Here is an 18,101-nt window from a genome sequence, read left to right as displayed (position 1 = left end):
ATATCTATCATAGGAGACGCCCCTGAAATAGGACACAGCTAGTGTGTCTCCATCTGAGAAATATGTACATAAACACGCGGTTATACTTGTGTGGATTTATCAGAATATTAACTCTTACACCTCCATGCTGATCTGTAGAATGATTATAGAAATGCTTCTCCTGTGAAATAACATATTGCAGAAAACGGCATTAATATATCTGTATCTGAAGAATTTGTTTAAAGTTTTTACCACATGTGCCTCTGAGCTTTTGGGATCATAGAGGTGAAGCAACAAAAGTTCTAAAAAAAAAAAAAAAAAAAAAAGATAATCTTTCACTAAGAATAATGCTGCCGCTGATTAAGAGAGGTGTGTTTTTTCACCCTTTCACAGGCATTGCTCAACACACAAAACAAGCTGAGAGCGCTGGTCCCTAATTTCACTTTCAATTTGGGATTTTCCGGAAAGTTCTATCACACAGGTAAGGATCATCTAACTTTGTGGTTCTTTGTGTTTGAAACTTGATGTTCTAGTACTGCTCTGGATCTTTGTCTTTATATCTGTAAAGAGCCAGTGTTAGGTTTGTCCGTTCTGGGCTGCCGTAGAAACACAGAGGTTCGAGATAGCCAGGGTTCATGGAAAACCTGGAGAACAGTTGACCACAATACCGGTCATTGAAAGCATGTGGAAAATGAGAGGAAAAAGTCAAATGTCCTGGAAAAGGATTTCAACATTCTATTTTCCTTTAGCTGAGAATGAACTTTCTGTCATAGCTAGATCACCACTGGAAACAATCTCTGAGAAAGAGAGGGAACCCTGAGATCAAACTCTGTGAATTAAACCCGCTCCCTATGTAGATATAAACAACAACACAACATTCTTAGTTTCAGGTTCTTATACACTAAAGAAAACAGTTATAAATAGTATACATTTCTGCCGATAGATCCCCCTAAATCCTACACACTGAAGCTTTGAGTATAAAAATGAAATAGTTGATATGGCTTTAGGACTTCCTTTCCCACAAATTGTCCTGGTAATAGAACTGTAGAGGCTCCTGGCTACTGTAGAAATACTCACCGCTGCCTCACATTGACTTGAAAAATTAAACCTCTCTCTAATAAAACTATTTCAAAAACTCTTTGACTCTGAGCTGAACAATGAACAAAATATATATATACTGATTGTGATATGTCATCTCAGGCTCTCTGCCCGTATTGAGTACCAATCTGAGTCTTTCACAAATAAAGATCTTTACCCAGGGTAGAAAGCATGCCAGTACAGTCCAGTAACCAGTAACACTAAGAGATTCAGTGCCAGTACGCAGTACCAGGAAGAAGGGACAGCAGCTATCTGCCAAAACCACATCAACCCGTCCTGATCGCATTTAAACAAGTAAACACACCTGCTAACGCTAAGTCAACATCCAGTTAGTTAGCTTCGACAAGGAGGTTATGTTTGCAGTTGGTTTGTCTATTTGACTGGGTGTACACACATTTCACTTACATTAACACTGTGAAATAGGGCATTTGTGCTGCAAACATGGTGGTGTGCGAACACTGACATAGATAGGATGTTTATTGTGGATCAGGCCACATTAGTCATCGTGTGTGTGTGTGTGTGTGTGTGTGTGTGTGTGTGTGTGTGTGTGTGTGTGTGTGTGTGTGTGTGTGTGTGTGTGTGTGTGTGTGTGTGTGTGTGTGTGTGTGTGTGTGTGTGTGTGTGTGTGTGTGTGTGTGTAGGAACCGATGAAGAGGATCAGGGAGACGACATGCTGCTGCAGCACAAGATGGACTTCTGGTGGTTCCCTCACATGTGGAGCCACATGCAGCCTCACCTCTTTCACAACGTCAGCGTCTTGGCAGAGCAGATGAGGCTAAACAAGTTCTTTGCTCAGGTTAGCGGCTCTGGTACTGCAGACACGGCCAGTGACACTGCATGGAAGGTGGAAGGAGCATGATAACAGAACATACATGTGTGGCACCGTATTCCTATAGTGCTATATGGCTACAGGAGTAGTGTCGGCTTTGACCTCTTACCACTAGCAGCTCAACAGTAGATACCACATTAAAGTGGTTTACACCATCAGAAAGCTGGGAAGCTGAAGATTAATTTGAGAAGCAGCTCTGCAGTGAGTGTTTATATATTGGAAATAAAAAAGAATAAATGAAGTAGTTAAAAAAATTTGTGAAAGTGTATAAAGCCTTAGAACATTATAATTGAAGGTTATGCTGTCCATTCCCATGCTCTATTATGTCACATAAGTTGTTGCAGCAATGTTTGAGTTATTAGTAATATCTGGGTTGATAGTGTCTGTTTCAAAGATTGGATGCTTAACTTAGTTTGTTTTTTTACCACTCGAGTATTGACAAGAACGATCAAAAGGACCTCCATGGAACGACCTCTAGCCCACCTGGAGCTTTTCTGGCGATTTGGATGGCGATAGCTTCTGTTGTGTAAACTACTCATAAACCCCCTTATTGACAATATATGTAGTAAAGCCAGTCATTGTCTGATGCTCTAGGTCTATAGTTTGTGGTTGTTAAGTTTCATGATGCTGTGATTATCCTAGAGGTCACAACAGGTCATTTGATACAGGGAAGTCAACTAGTCAATACAGTTGGACTCGTTGGATCCGCAAGAGTCTCAGCCTTCCAGTCAAACCCAATTTATTCTATTCAACTTTAAATTTCTAGTATCATATGACTATATCTTCACTCTAGCTTTAAAGCTGTTCCAGCCTCTGAAAGATAACGTGTTGTTGGGTTGTGGGCTCTCTAACCAGCTACCTCCTCATTTGCCAACACCCTGTCCTCCCTCCACATCTCCTTCTCTCCAGGAGCATGGCATCCCAACAGACATGGGCTATGCAGTGGCTCCGCACCACTCTGGAGTTTACCCAGTTCACAGCCAGCTCTATGAGGCCTGGAAGTCTGTGTGGGGCATCAAGGTGACCAGCACTGAGGAATACCCTCATCTGAGGCCAGCTCGATACCGCCGTGGCTTCATCCACAATGGGATCCAGGTCAGTCCACAGACTACTCGCATTGCAATAATGTTCCCATTTGTAAACCTTTCCCCACAAAGACCCACTAGGTAGATGTGGAAGTGATAATGGAACGTGTCCTTTTCTGTGCAGTGGAGACAGTTAAGCAGAAAATAGTTTTCACAGTTTATGGATTCACCTGATAAACAGCAACATTATTTCTGAAAGTCACTGAGAGTTATTCAAATGTACATTTTAGATGCATCGAGCACCACACATGAAATTCCATTAACCTCCATTCTATTAAGCCCAGTTCAGACCAAAGGAGAGACGAGTTGGAACTTGCAATTGCTTGCAATGCGGCAGTCTGCCATGTTCTGTCAGTTTACACCAATCAAGGGAGCCTGGCAACAAAATGACCATATGTACGTCTGGCACGCTCCCAACGCTCTCGGTCAGGATCATATGGATCATCTTGTTTATCCTGCTGTCATATGTTTTCCACACCAGTTTTAGATTTGGACAGATGGTTATTGTAAACATTAATATGCACTTATCCTGTCGCCTTGATAGTTATCAGTTACAAATTAGTTTATCTGTGGTTGAGAGCGCATGAAACGTGTCACGGCCAATGCGTGAGAGTTGGCAGAGAGAAAGGACATGATGGAGGAAGACGGTTCCTCTTCCTCAAATAACTTGATGAGGCGATCCTCTCTTTCCTCTGTCCAAAGATCTGCCAGTTCATACCGGATGACCTCGCTGCAAGCTCGTCGCTAATCTTTTGTCTGAACTGGGCGGAACTTCACTGGAATCATCACACAGACAAAGTCATAGGATAGCATCATAACAAGTTTACAGGGTCACATACTCAATCACTCAATATATAAAAAGAAAAATTCCTTCCACTCAGTTGGACAGAGATAGCTGCATACAGTGCTTAGATGCAGTCCTTGAAGCCGGATGTGGTGTTGGACACCAGCCAGAGGGCAGGACAGTTCAGTCATGGAGAACACATGAAAAATGAGAGAAACAGTGAAATGTCCTGGATAATCTTGGGCTGTCATTGAAATGTATTTCCACATTTCCCTTGAGAATGAACCACAAGGCTATCAACCAGCGCTCCGCTGATGCTGTTCAGGATCATATTAACGTTCATAGTAGTCTATGGGTTACGGTTAGGATTTCCTATTCATTACTGTGTCGGCCCACCAAAGTCTATTTTGTCCTGCCACAGTTTCATAATGAACTGAACATATTTTGACTCCTCTCTATGGTTGGGCTGGCCGGACCTCTCAAGGCACGTTTCAACCACAGCAGTACGCAGTGACCGGCTCTAGTACGGCTCAAAGTGTCCATTTAGAGATACTTATTTCACTCAATCAAATGCAAATCAATTTATAACTTTTATATGATGTGATCTTCTGGATTTATTTGTTGATATTCTGTCTCTCACTGTTAAAATAAATTAATAGACCGTTCATTTATTTGTCATTGGGCAAACTTACAAAATCGGCAAGGGATCAAATAATTATTTCCTTCACTGTATATATATAATATCATTATAATTATTGGTGCATTAATGTGTTCATCACTTAAAAGTTGCAGCAGCTAAAGGTGGAGCTGATGTTAACTTCTTTATATACTAATAAATAGGCTATGAAATACTTACTAATACGTATTAGCTTATGAGTTGATTCCTATTTTGCATTTAGAATCTAAATCTGTAAAGCAACTAACTACTGACAACTAATCTTGTCAAATTAATATAGTGAAGTTAAAAGAACAATGTTTTCCTCTGGGATCTTTTGGAGTACAAGTATAAGTGTACATAAAACTGAAATACTCAAGTACCTCAAACTTGTACTTAAGTACAGTAGTTAAGTAAATGTACTTCGTTACATTCCAGCACTGCTAGAACAAGATCACAAAGGTCTTCATAGATCCAGCCTCTTAATGCTGCTCTCAAAGTGAACCACATCCCTTTCTAATGTTTAGATTTAGTTTGGCCTTTCTGCATCTCCAGCAATAACAAATAAAGTTCAAATTATGTTTTCAACCAACAGCAGAACTTCAACAACATGAAACACTAGCTAAATCTAGCTGAAATGCATGCTGAATAAGTGAGTTTTACCTTTGTGAAGAAAGACACATTATAGAGTGCTGGTTCCTGTTTAGATATTCTGAACGCTGTGCAGCTTCAGTGTTTAATGGTTCTATGGGGCATTTGAGAGCAGTACTCAGAGCAAACAGACGGACACAATGGCTTAAGCTGTACCTTTGGATCATAGAAGTCCAGTCTTCTACTGGCTAAACACTAAAGAACACACACAAGCATACACATATAAATCACCAACTACTAATGGTCTCTTTGTGTGTTTTAGGTGTTGCCCAGGCAGACCTGTGGTCTGTTCACCCATACAATCTTCTATAACGAATACCCAGGAGGTTCCAAGGAGCTGGACAAGAGCATCAGAGGAGGAGAGCTCTTCCTCACTGTCCTCCTAAACCCTGTAAGTCCTGAACTGGTCTGCAGTGAGACTCCACTGACTGTACAATGGAGTGCCTGAAGACTCGACTTGAGACTTGAAGGCGAAAGGAAGGTTTTAGAGGAGATTTGACTTTGTGACCCGGTGATATTGCCAATGCAAGGCTGTGATTAGTTTTTTCCTTTTGTGGCCAGTGTTATTATGGTACACTGAAACTAAAACTAAAATGAAATAAGTAGTGCTATATGTTGTCGTAAACTGGAACTAAATAAAACAATATCCATCCAGAAAAACTAAAATGAGACAGTATTGCGTGGTGAAAAAAGAAAGAATAACAATTAATTAAAAAGGAACGCAAGTTAGTTTAAGTATTAGTTTTTTTTAGCTGTAATAAATATATCACTACCAAAAAAAAAGAGACAGTATGAATTTAGGCAATCGTTCCAGGAGATGGCACTATGCTGCAATTGCTTCACAATTTATCCCTGTTGTTTTTCACAGGCAGTCCCGTCAGTTAAATAAGAAGGGTGTGATTAAAATATTGTCATATGTCAAATAATGTTACATACAGCCGTTCCTACACACTTCTCCAGCCAAGTATTGAGAATGTATGTGTAGCTACAGACTTCTGAACATGTTACCCGGTCCTAACTAAATGAAAACTAATGAAACATAGAAAATCTAACTTTTCTAAAAAACTGAGACTAAACTAAAACTACTAAACTAAAACTACCAAACACACTGAAAACTAACTAAAAGAGACCAGTGTTGTGCAGTGAGAGGTTACTCAGTAACACATTACCATTTCACAGTTATTAATCCAAGTAACGCTCGGTTGCTGTGTTAGTGCGGTTGTTTGTTATGTTACCATGACGTTAACACACGGCAGATTAGTAGCATCTTCGCATCGCATCGAGTTTAGTGTTGGTGAACTCCAGCCGTGTGTGTGACCGTTCCCCAAGCAGAGGAAGAGACTGGTCTGGTTCTACGGGGGTGCAGGAACATGCCTTGCAACCTCAGTTTAATATCTTCCACCCTCAGCTGAAATTTGAATGATAAAAGCCAAGTGTAAGGTGGCAGGAGCACGGTCTCTGTGGACATCTGCATGTGCACTTTCTATTGGTTAATGTCTGTGCTCAGGACACTGATGGTGAATACTGATCAGCAGGTGTGCTGATTATTAAATAATCACATCACTGCTCTCATGGGACGCACATCTCCTAACGTAACAATTTCCTATTGATACCAAGTAATAAGTAAAGTAATTGTATTACTTTTTTAAGCAGTAAAAAGTTAAATAAACATATAACACTCCCTGAGTTACTTCCCCAGCACTGGTATGAACTAAACTAGTGTACAAACTAGTTGAAAATTCAAAACTATCATAACTATTAATTCATTTATATGCCACTTCCTGGTTTCAGTTATCAGAGAGCTCAGTTTTCATTTGTCAAGTATTTGATATTATTATTAAAACGTCCTGTTTGTAACAAGATGTTGTGCGATGCAGCTTACTGCCCTTAATGCTTTAGTAATGCTCCTACCACGTGCCTCATAATCTAAATATACAAACTTAAATCAAGCCACAATAATGTCTTTGTCTGCACCCAAACCAATTTGCAGTTTGGGGTATTTTGTCCATTATGACACAAGCCGGTGTGCCCATCAGTCTAAACCAATAAGCCTCACGTAACTTCATGTTGGATATCAGTACCGCTGTCACCACAGACAGAGCTCTGCATTACACTGTAAAACACTCCCACTGTCAGAAAGAAATATGCAATATGTAAAGAGGAGTGACAACAGGCTGAATACTGAATAGTTTGTAATATGTGTGCATTAGCTATGATTTTAAACATAGAGAGATATCTGAAGGACAAAAAAATCTAACTTAAAATTAACTGTTGAGTTAAACGGACAAGATCTGCTGGCTCAGCTTATCTTCCAGCAGTCTTAATTGAACTGCTTTGTATGTCATTGTAATATGAATTTTGTTGTATTGTTCCGCATGTTTATATGTGTCACTTTATTTCTGTGTGCTATAAATATTCTGGATTGCCCCTCCACAAAAGGCACTGGATCAAATTTGTCCAAATGGGGTCCAATCGGTCCACAAACAGACGTGAAGACAGACTCGCTTCACTCAACCTGTTGCGTCTCTGGCTGTCTGTGTCATGAACAGCAGGACATTGTCTCTCACACTCACTATTCATATTGTCTTGATTTGAGAGACCTCCAGTATTTTGCACACTGGTCTACTCTCCTGCTGGTTCGACCTGGAGGACTTGTTGCTCTGACAGCAGCTGCAGGCGAATGATAGAACTAACTGGTGGAGTACACTGTGTCCTCTCATCCAGATCAGCATCTTCATGACACACCTGTCCAACTATGGCAACGATCGTCTGGGTCTGTACACCTTTGAGTCTCTGGTGAAGTTTGTCCAGTGTTGGACCAACCTCAGGCTGCAGACGTTGCCCCCCGTCCAGCTCGCCGACAAGTACTTCCAGATCTTCCCTGAGGAGAGGGACCCACTTTGGCAGGTCAGAACAGTGATTTGGGGTTTTGGAAGCTCACACCTTTGCAGATGAATCCCAATGTTCTTTTGAGATTAGGGAAAGACATTGAGTCTTGATGTGGTCTTTTTTCAGAACCCTTGTCATGACAAGAGACACAAAGACATCTGGTCTAAAGAAAAGACCTGTGATCGCCTCCCCAAATTCCTCGTCATTGGACCACAGAAAACAGGTACCACTGTCTGTCTAAGTCCATTCTATCATTATCTGTGTCTGTATGTCTCCCTCCTGGTTATTCTAAAGGTCTCATCTTTACTCAAGGCACTACAGCGCTTCATTCATTCCTGAGCCTCCACCCAGCCGTCACCAGCTCCTTCCCCAGCCCCACCACCTTTGAGGAGATCCAGTTCTTCAGTGGAGCAAACTATGACAACGGGATAGACTGGTAAAATATACCGGCTTTATACGCTGTTTTCTGCAGCGTCTCTCGCGTCTCTGCTTTTTTAACGTTATCGTTGAACAAGTCTGTCACTGCAACAACCTTTTAAATGAGGCCTCGTAGATATGAGTAAAGATTCAGCAACTGGATTTTGAGATTTCTTAACTCAAACGGATTTCTGGGGACTGCTTAAGTGAAATAACTGAAAGTTTACTAGCCTACTTGGCTTGTTTACGAATCATGCACATAGGATTGTGGGTGTTTAAGGAGCACAGAGGATACTCCGAGCAGCGTTCCAAATCCTCCGTAGAATTCAGAGGATCCAGGACATTGAAACTGCTGTTCTTTCAGAGAACCTGATCAGTTTAGCAAGGCTGCCAAAAGTGTCTAGAGAATTCTGTGTTTCAAACGGTAACACAGTAAAACATAACATGGATGATGCACCAGCTAACTAGTCCTTGTTGTTTTAATTTGTGATCCTCAGGTACATGGACTTCTTCCCATTCCCTTCCAATGTCAGCACAGATTTCATGTTTGAAAAGAGTGCCAACTACTTCGACACAGAGGCGGCGCCTAAGAGAGCTGCTGCCCTGCTTCCCCGAGCCAAAGTCCTGGCAGTGCTCATCAACCCGTCGGACAGGGCCTACTCCTGGTACCAGGTTAGAACCATCATCTCTCCATATGTTTAGGCTATGCTTATATGGTATACATCTTGATATTTTTTCTAAAATAACATAACTGTTTGATTTAACCCCTTGATGCGTGCGATCATTCAAGTAAACGCATCTGAATTTAGAAGACATTTTAGATGGATTTCTCAGTGACACTCTGAGGTGCTCTGCATGGTCTTTATTTTATAGAGGAACTAGTCTGTGGATACAGGAAGTTTCTCAATGACACTCTGAGGGGGTGAACTGTCATTTTGAATTCAGATTGGTCTTTAAAATGTGTTCTTTAGTATTTAGTTTGACTATTTATCCACACAATTGTCATTAAATTATTATTATTATTATTGACAGCCTGACTGATTATTTTGAAGTCAGTCCTAACATGCTCCTTCCATAATGCCTAGAATATAAACACACCGCAAAACAAGAGTCATATCCCACGTAGAACAAGCCACAAAACAAGAAGTGTATTCCATATATGGCCCAGCCCTACATCACACACTGTGCAAAACTGTACACACATCCAGTGCTGTGCTCACTGAACAGGATCCTCAAATCCCTTCAAACCTGTGTTAGAGGTTCTTACTGGTAACTGTGTGTGTGTGTGTGTGTGTGTGTGTGTGTGTGTGTGTGTGTGTGTGTGTGTGTGTGTGTGTGTGTGTGTGTGTGTGTGTGTGTGTGTGTGTGTGTGTGTGTGTGTGTGTGTGTGTGTGTGTGTGTGTGTGTGTGTGTGTGTGTGTGTGTGTGTGTGTGTGTGTGTGTGTGTGTGTGTGTGACCACAGCACCAGAGGGCCCACCAGGACCCTGCAGCCCTCAACAACACTTTCCATGCCGTGGTGACAGCAGGCCCCTCCGGCCCCAGGGACCTGCAGGCCCTCCAGAGACGCTGCCTTCACCCTGGGGCCTACGCTCCCCACCTGGAGCGCTGGCTGCAACACTACCAGCCCAGCCAGGTACGTGACATCATGGTCCAGCCTGCCTTATTGTAACAGGCAAACAGCTGGTTTCCATTTATATAATAGTACAATATAATTAATGCTTCACAGAGCATGTTTATGCTCATTCGAAGACGTTTACTTTGTGGATGATTTCTGTGCTAAATGGAGATGCTTTTTATCAAAAAAATACTTATAATATAAGGTTGGTTTCACAAATTGGTTTTCTTTAATTCAAAAACTCTCTGGTGGCACTCATTGGAAAAACATAGCAGAAATCAATAATTTAGATAAAGTTACATCTGCATACCAAACATCAAACTCACCGTGTTCCCTGGTGAAGACCTGGTGATAACATTGTGACATTTGTAATTCAACTTACGGTAAATAAATAAAGTTTTAGTGTACTTCACAATCACAAATGAACCATAGGGAACAACACAATAATAAAACAGCAGCAAGAAAACATCTGAAAACTGATTTTTAACAAGTCATTTAATAATATATATAGACCATCCTTCTGAGATGTGGCAAAGCAGGAAAAACCAAAAAATGTGAAGTAGTTATCCAGTTGGCATCAGTCTGTACTTTCACATGGTTAATCTTCAGGCGCTTATTGTGACAACTGACAATGTTTTTAAGGGCTTAAATATGCAGCAGTCTCTATTCAGCCAACGAAGAGCATCACATTCGCCGTCTCAACCATGCACTGGACTCTGCTGCACCCTACTGTCCAGTTATAGATATGACATTATATGGTAGGGATGCTGAGGAGTATGATCAGAGAATGTCTAATATGAGGAGAACTGGCACTCGCGGGTTAGTTCCGGGTTTCCGGACTGGTTGCAGTAATAATCTTTGACCATGCGGGGCGCTCGTAGGCGAGTCCAGAATGAATGGGAGCCAACGGGGTTTTATCCTCAGAATCCACTTTTCTCACGATGTAATTTTTTGTCAAGTAATTTGAAAGTTGCTATCAAAGGGTGGGGCTAAAATAATAAACTCAGCTGAATATTGCATTTTTTAAGGTCACGTATCTGTTCTAAAAAGGTGTTCAAAAAATGCGATGACGTCACACTGTCAGAGGTACTGCTTTACGGCAGTTTCTGAATCACTTCGGCACTTCCTTTTATTAACATATAATAGTATAATATATATATATATATATAATATAAATACAGTACGCAAAAATAACTTCGACGGAAAGTCCTCCTTAAGATAATGTTTCCGATGCGCTTCAGCTTCAGATGCCGTCAAGAGGGGTCTCTGGTCGTAATCAGTCGCAAGTCCGTCCCTGACCAATCAGCATTCATTAGCAGAATGCTAGCGTATACGGCCAACAACGGCCCAAACTGTAAGAAATCGAAAGGACATAAGTACTCACTCATTTGACTTTTGAACCATAATCTATATTGAACTTGCGGAATCTACAATAAAATTTGCGATATTTCAACGACAAGCAGGTGAAAGAGGCATAATTAGCCGTTTAGCCCGATAGACTCCCATTCAATCTGGACTCGCCCGCGATCACCCCCAGTGGATGTCTCATGGAACTACAACCAAAATCGGTACAATGGGGCGTATAGGGAGTGCCCAGGCTCTTCGTAGACGGGCTCTGGTATGATGGGTTTTGTTGCAAGACATAAAATCGCTCCCAAGTGTACTGATGTTTTCTTACAGCCCGACTATAAAGTATTGGAGCAATCAGGGGACTGTGATGTCAGTGGTCAGCTGATACTTTTATCTCCTGTGTTGCTGTTGGATTGGTGTTAGTTTAGTAGTTGCATTGAAGCAGCCGTAGTTGCTCCTCACATTTAAATCTCATGTACCACTGTGGAGACGGTTCCTGGATGACGCTGCCTCTGTTTGTTGCAGTTGCACATCGTGGACGGGGCCCTGCTGAGGTCCAACCCGGCACTGGTGATGGAGGGAATCCAGAGATTCCTCGGTGTCACTCCCATCTTCAACTACACCCAGGCTCTGATGTTTGTCTCACACACACACACACACACACACACACACACACACACACACACACACACACACACACACACACACACACACACACACACACACACACACACACATACTGTATATGTTGAATCCGGTACAGAAGCTAAGTAATGTACTGCTGTGTGGACATTAGCTCAGTGGTTCTCAACCTTTTTAAATCGTGACCCCCCCAGAACAATCAGGTTGGTGTTCACGGCCCCCGGTTTAGTGTAGTTTTAATAGCTAGCACCTAGTGTTCAATGTGCTCGTGGCTCTGTGGTGTTTGGATGCTCATGTCCAGCCACACTTTGACACTCACAAACACACTCAATAAAATCTATTCTGAGGAAAATTATATCACTGGTAGATGTTGTATAATAATAAATTTACCCCAGTCCAAAATAAGTTCTTTTATTTTTAGTATGTTCTTTTATTTTTCTCTCCACAGCCTTCTGGTCCCCTGAAATTATCTTGCAAACCCGTTGGTTAGTTTGGATCTGAAATTCTCACAATACAACAAACTAAAGTAACAATGCAGCTGTAGACCAGCAACTCCTGTGTTCTGTGAGCTAACACAGAACACAGGAGTTGCTGGTCTACAGCTGCATTGTTACTTTAGTTAACGTTTTTGTCCACGGAGTCTAGTGTCATTGAGGGGAGTACTATAACAGTGTCAGTTCCCTCGTTAAGAAGTACTGTCTATTCTACAAATAGTTTACACTTAAACTGATGTAGATTTTTTTGGGGGGTAGCTAAAATACATCTTTCTGCTGCTCCGGCCCCTGGTGACTTTATCTTGCTTTCTGATGAGGAAAGGAAGCCGTCATGTCGCTCTCTTCAAAGCCACAAGACTCCATTGACAAGAACAGTCATTGTACCTCACAGAGGAGTACACATAAAACCCCACTTCAAGAGATCTATACTAACTCTCAGTTATTTCCAAACTTAGCAAGGTTAACGTTCACATTATTCATAACATCATTGATTAGCTTACTGTGGTAATCTACGTCGTCTGGAAGGGCTTTTCCAATTATAAAAACCCATGAAAGAGCGCAGACAGAGTCAACCTTTAACCCAGCAGCGTTTCCAGATACCACATGTGAACGGTTTTAAATGAACCTACTATGTGTCTGCAGGTACGATGACAGCAAAGGTTTCTGGTGTCACCGGGTGGAAGGAGGTCGAGCCAAGTGTCTGGGGAAGAGTAAAGGCAGGAAGTACCCCGAGATGAGTCCTGAGGTACATCTACATTTCACACGGTCATCACCCTGCTGCCCTATCTGAATACATAAAAAAAAAAAAAAAAGGAGAGAGAAGATCAGTAATGATTACATCTCACTGCTTCCAATGGCATTTAGTCCAGGCAACTGTAAGTGGTTTTGGGCAGTGATGGTCTTGAGATCCTCTGCACTTAATCCAATCCTTGTACTTTCTTCTCTGATGTTGATGAGTTTATTTTTGTCATAAATGTAGGAAAGTCTTTGGGAGCTGGAGAAAATCTACTGTTGAGTGCACATTGGCCTGTTCTGATGCTAACTAATGTGCTGCAGCACCCACTTTAGGAAGCACTACAGTCAACGTATGATATCTGAAGAAAAGTTACTTATTACACCTTCTCCTGCGAATGTCCAGCAATATGAGAGATCAGTGCGCCTGCTTAAATCTGAAACTTGAGCTGCTTTTAAGGGCTGTTACTGAGAACCACAGACAGGGAAGGGGGGGGTGTTTACAATGAGAATAATATTCAACAACATCAGAGAATAAACACTGGAGAAAGTTAAATGATACACTATGTCTTCTTTATGTTCTGTACATTTTATTCTCTAGTTCTTCTGATCTCTGACCTTTCCCGATCTCTATGTGTGTGTGTGCGCGCGTGTGTGTGTGCGCGTGTGTGTGTGTGTGCGTGTGTGTGTGCGTGTGTGCGTGCAGTCACGTGCCTTCCTGGCTGAGCACTACCGCGAGCACAACATGGAGCTGCTGCGTCTGCTGAATCGGCTGGGCCATGCGCTGCCGTCCTGGCTCCGCCAAGAACTCCAGAGCACAAGCTGGAGCTGAGGCCACACCCCCTCACTCACACAGACGGACAAACACACCACAGAGAAAAGCCAGGACTGAGTCTGGATGAGCCCACTTTGGCTCTGGATTAAACTGGACAGCTGGAATCTGGAACAAACGGCAGTAAAAGAGCTGATGTTACTGGGCTGTTCCACAGGAGGTCTCTCTCAAAGTGTTGCTCACTGTTTGAAAAGGATCCCAGCCGACTCTCCCTGCAACTCCTGATCTGTTGCCAACCTCCTGCCAGCACTGACAGCCCTCAGCCTCAGTCAGTGTGTGTTGGATGGGCTGGGGGGCACTGACACTGAACGCTTCAGATTGTTGTAGATCCAGAGGACTGTGGGACCAGCAGGTTTGGGGCATAAACAACAGATCAGTCGGCCTTAATGTGAGGAGAGAGAGCGTGCAGATGTGGAGTGTATGCGTGGATACAGGACAACCCCACACACACACACACACACACACACACATGTCCACAAGTAAGATTGTAAAGCATCTTTCAAAAGCAGGTGTATTGGTTAGGTTTAAGGGGCATCAGCCTGAAGACCGTTCTGACAGACAGTCCACATCCTGGTCCACACACACACACACACACACACACACACACACACACACACACACACACACACACACACACACACACACACACACGTGTCTACCTACAGTCGTTTCCTAGTCTGCTTACTGAGGAGACGGACACTTTAGAACAGTTCAGATGGCAGGTCGTGTAAATATCATGTGGTTCAGTAGGTGACTGGAGGCCAGGCGTGGTCCAGGCTCCGCCCATCACAACACGTGATCCACGTTGGATTATGTCAGTGTTTTTTTAAGATAACTAGCTTTTAATCTCCATAGCCTAGTTTTATTTTTATTTTTTTAATATATCATGTTGGAACCATGCTGCTGAGCAAAGCTTGTGTCGTAGGACTGGATTTTTAGTTTTCATAGTTCAGGACCAGAACATGAAAGTTCAGGTTTCACTTCAGCTCTCATCATTTAGTGATGAAGGGGTTTGGTTTTACTGGTGTTTCTGATTTCATGGCTCTGGCTGGAGGCTCCGCCCTTACAACAGCTGCTGAGGCTCATAGGTACTGTAGTACATATCAAGCTAAAGGGACGACACAGTGAAAATGTACAACTGTTGTCTTGGTTTAAGTTCCCAAGAGACTTGAGTACCATTATTATTAAATGATTAAGGTCCACAGAAAAACCTCCAGTTTCCACTTGTCATAGAGATAACGGTTACCTTTAAGGAGTTTCTAAAGATTTATTATTGCACTTCTATAAAGTTAGGAAACTCCCAAGAGACGGATTTTAAAAAACGGTTAAAACTGAAGCAGGAAGAGGCTGCTGAGATATTCTGATACTCTTCCTGTCTGGTAAATTACCCCATCTTTCCGTCTCCAGGCTGAGAAAACCAACAATGACTAAGCTCCTCCATAACCACAGAGACCTCATACAACTGACTCCACAGACACCAGAAACGACCATGACCAGCACATGGACCTGGATACCAATAATACAGAGTGGACTTAACCAACAAGGACTATGGGAGCAGTGTGACTTAGTCTTTTTTTGGTCATCAATCAGAACGTGTTCTCACCGGTTTCATAGTGATAACGAGTTAGCAGCTGCACAGGGATCCTGACGTGATGTGGTTTTCAGACACAGTCCTGGACCAGAGCTGTTGGAACCCACTGTGGGTTTGTGAGATTCTGTGAGGGGGACAAGAACCTCGGCCTGCAAGAGAAAAGAAAACCTGTTGGGTATCTTCTGGAAGAGCAACACAGAATGCTAATCACACACACACACACACACACACACACACACACACACACACACACACACACACACACACACACACACACACACACACGCTTGTCTCCATCTGAGGACAGTAACCCACATGGTCCCAGGACAGAGGACGGAGCCAATATGGAGACAAATCAGAAGCTGCTGTCTTGTTGTTTGTTTTGTATAAATGTCAAAAAGGCCAACACTGTATCGTCTCTAATAAACAGAGAGGTTGGAGAGCACGGCTGACATGTCTTTTTTACCTCACTCACCACCTCAGATTGAGTAATCAGATTACCAAAGAGAGTAATTATAATCAACTCTTAACATTTGAAAAAAAAAAAGTGTAATCCGATTAGAATCCCATTGTCATGGCTGGTTTTAGTGAGGGTCATTTGATTTGATAAATGCTGAATATGATCTACATCAAGGGGAACTCCTCGCAGGTTGCCAGTTTTGTTAACAGTGACTTTACTGATGTTAGTTTAACAGTGATTTATATATAAATATGTATGATTCATTTTTAGTTTTTTACATTGAAAATGGAAGGTGGGCATTTTGAGTAAGTGCTTCTCTTGTTTTATGAGAGCAAAGTTCTCCATGTGGCCTTTGAGTTAAAAACAACAGCTATAAAAACGTACTTGAAGAACCCCCTCCCTCACGTTGTAGAACACACTGTAAACCTGTAGTTTTTATGAGAATCATTTGATTTCACCAATTATAAATGCTGTTTTATTTGCGCTGAAAAAGACCTGGTGGTTGACAGACTGGATAGAGGGACAGTTGTTTGAGGGTTCCTCCATCACACCTGGCTCATCTGACAATTTGAAATGACTGGACAATGGTTTGTTTACAGAAGGAAAATATATATGTGTATATATATTATTAAATACATATACAAAGAAATCTCACTACTGGTAAACGCTGTTCTCCTCTCACCAAACTATATAGCATTCCCCCTTAAATGAACACACACACAATCCGACCCTGTCATCGATCATCTGTTTGTATTCGTGTAGCTGTCTTTCTCTTGTTGTATGTAGACCGTTTGCTTCCTTTGCATTCTTTATGTTCATGCAAATGTAAACCCACGACTCAGCTCCATAAGATGGAGAAGTCCTGCTTCAGGGGCCGCTCTCAAACTAAACCAGTGTGAATTTGAGGGCCATCACACAACGGAGAGACCGGAAGCGGCTATAGAGAGATATTCTACCATAATTCAAATGAATAGTACTCATTTCATCTCTCTGTTTCAAACGTACTAAAGACCTTCATCATCTTTACAATGAACCCTGGTTTCTGTCTTCTGCAGGAAACTCGTCTTTAAAACAAAATGGATAGACCAAATGATAATATCATTCTATATACTTTGTAAACGTATATACCTTACATATAATAACACCACAATAATAGAACCAGAAAGTCGTTGTGTTAGACACATAAGAAATGTTGAAACAACAATAGTCAATATTTATGCACCTAATGACGTCAATCCAACCTTTTTTCATACAGTGTTTTCACATCCCAAAGATTTCTGATTCAGAAATCATAATAGTGGAGCATCTCATACAATCCTCAATCCAAAACTACACATGTGGAACCTGGAAGCACTCACAGAACATAGAACTCATCTGATGTTGTCAAAAAGTGAATTGGTGGCCATCAATGGTGGCCATGAACCCTTTAAACCAACCCTTACAAAAGTTGCTCTCTTTTTGACTAATTGTTACCAAGTAATTATATTATGTTTCCAAATAATAGTTCAGAAATTCATCCAACAAAGATCTCTTACCATGGCCAAGTAAGAATCAGTCTAGTACACAAAACCGCCCCACCCCCCTCAAGTTGGTGGCATTCAACAAAGATTACAACAGTTTGCTCACCAGAGAGTGGACCTACTTCATTGATCTGATTGCTCAAACATGACTTAGATCCAACCCTCACATATAAGCCTGATTGACTGTGGCCTAAAAACAATTAACCAACAGTTTAGAATCTGTCGTATCTTCACTGATCCATCCAGACCAAACAGGTTTAATAAAGGATACTCGTCCACCTACAGGCACCATTTATCAGTCTATCCCAGAGGAACCACCTCAACACCATCATTACATTACTGGAGGCAGGAAAAGGCCTTGCATAAAGTCAACTAGACGTTTCTTTTCATAACCTTTAAAAATTTGGTCAAGGTTAAAGTCTCTGATTCAGTGGATTAAACTACTTACAACTATTTACATCATACTATAACAACACA

At 41.8% G+C, this 18,101-nt stretch overlaps 1 protein-coding gene across 2 annotated transcripts in view; it reads left to right on the top strand.

The window, feature by feature from the left end:
• Positions 1 to 16,086, top strand: part of ndst2a (N-deacetylase/N-sulfotransferase (heparan glucosaminyl) 2a) — a 33,254-nt gene extending 17,168 nt beyond the window's left edge. Inside the window, exons 4-15 of one of the 2 annotated variants that reach the window (XM_054599977.1) lie at positions 373 to 460; positions 1,719 to 1,873; positions 2,816 to 3,001; positions 5,344 to 5,472; positions 7,806 to 7,988; positions 8,097 to 8,193; positions 8,283 to 8,406; positions 8,885 to 9,059; positions 9,851 to 10,021; positions 11,879 to 11,988; positions 13,132 to 13,234; positions 13,928 to 16,086. In XM_054599977.1, the coding sequence (XP_054455952.1) occupies positions 373 to 460; positions 1,719 to 1,873; positions 2,816 to 3,001; positions 5,344 to 5,472; positions 7,806 to 7,988; positions 8,097 to 8,193; positions 8,283 to 8,406; positions 8,885 to 9,059; positions 9,851 to 10,021; positions 11,879 to 11,988; positions 13,132 to 13,234; positions 13,928 to 14,053 (1,647 nt within the window). In that variant the 3' untranslated portion in view covers positions 14,054 to 16,086. Of the gene's footprint in view, positions 1 to 372; positions 461 to 1,718; positions 1,874 to 2,815; positions 3,002 to 5,343; positions 5,473 to 7,805; positions 7,989 to 8,096; positions 8,194 to 8,282; positions 8,407 to 8,884; positions 9,060 to 9,850; positions 10,022 to 11,878; positions 11,989 to 12,443; positions 12,481 to 13,131; positions 13,235 to 13,927 lie in introns of those variants that run through there. The other variant, XM_054599978.1, reaches the window with a different exon arrangement.
• Positions 16,087 to 18,101: the final 2,015 nt, after the last annotated feature.

This window comes from Anoplopoma fimbria, chromosome 6, assembly GCF_027596085.1.
Source record: "Anoplopoma fimbria isolate UVic2021 breed Golden Eagle Sablefish chromosome 6, Afim_UVic_2022, whole genome shotgun sequence".
In the NCBI taxonomy this organism is placed as follows: Eukaryota; Metazoa; Chordata; class Actinopteri; order Perciformes; family Anoplopomatidae; genus Anoplopoma; species Anoplopoma fimbria.
Note: the sequence above shows the minus strand (reverse complement) of the source record. Positions and strands in the feature narration are given on the sequence as shown.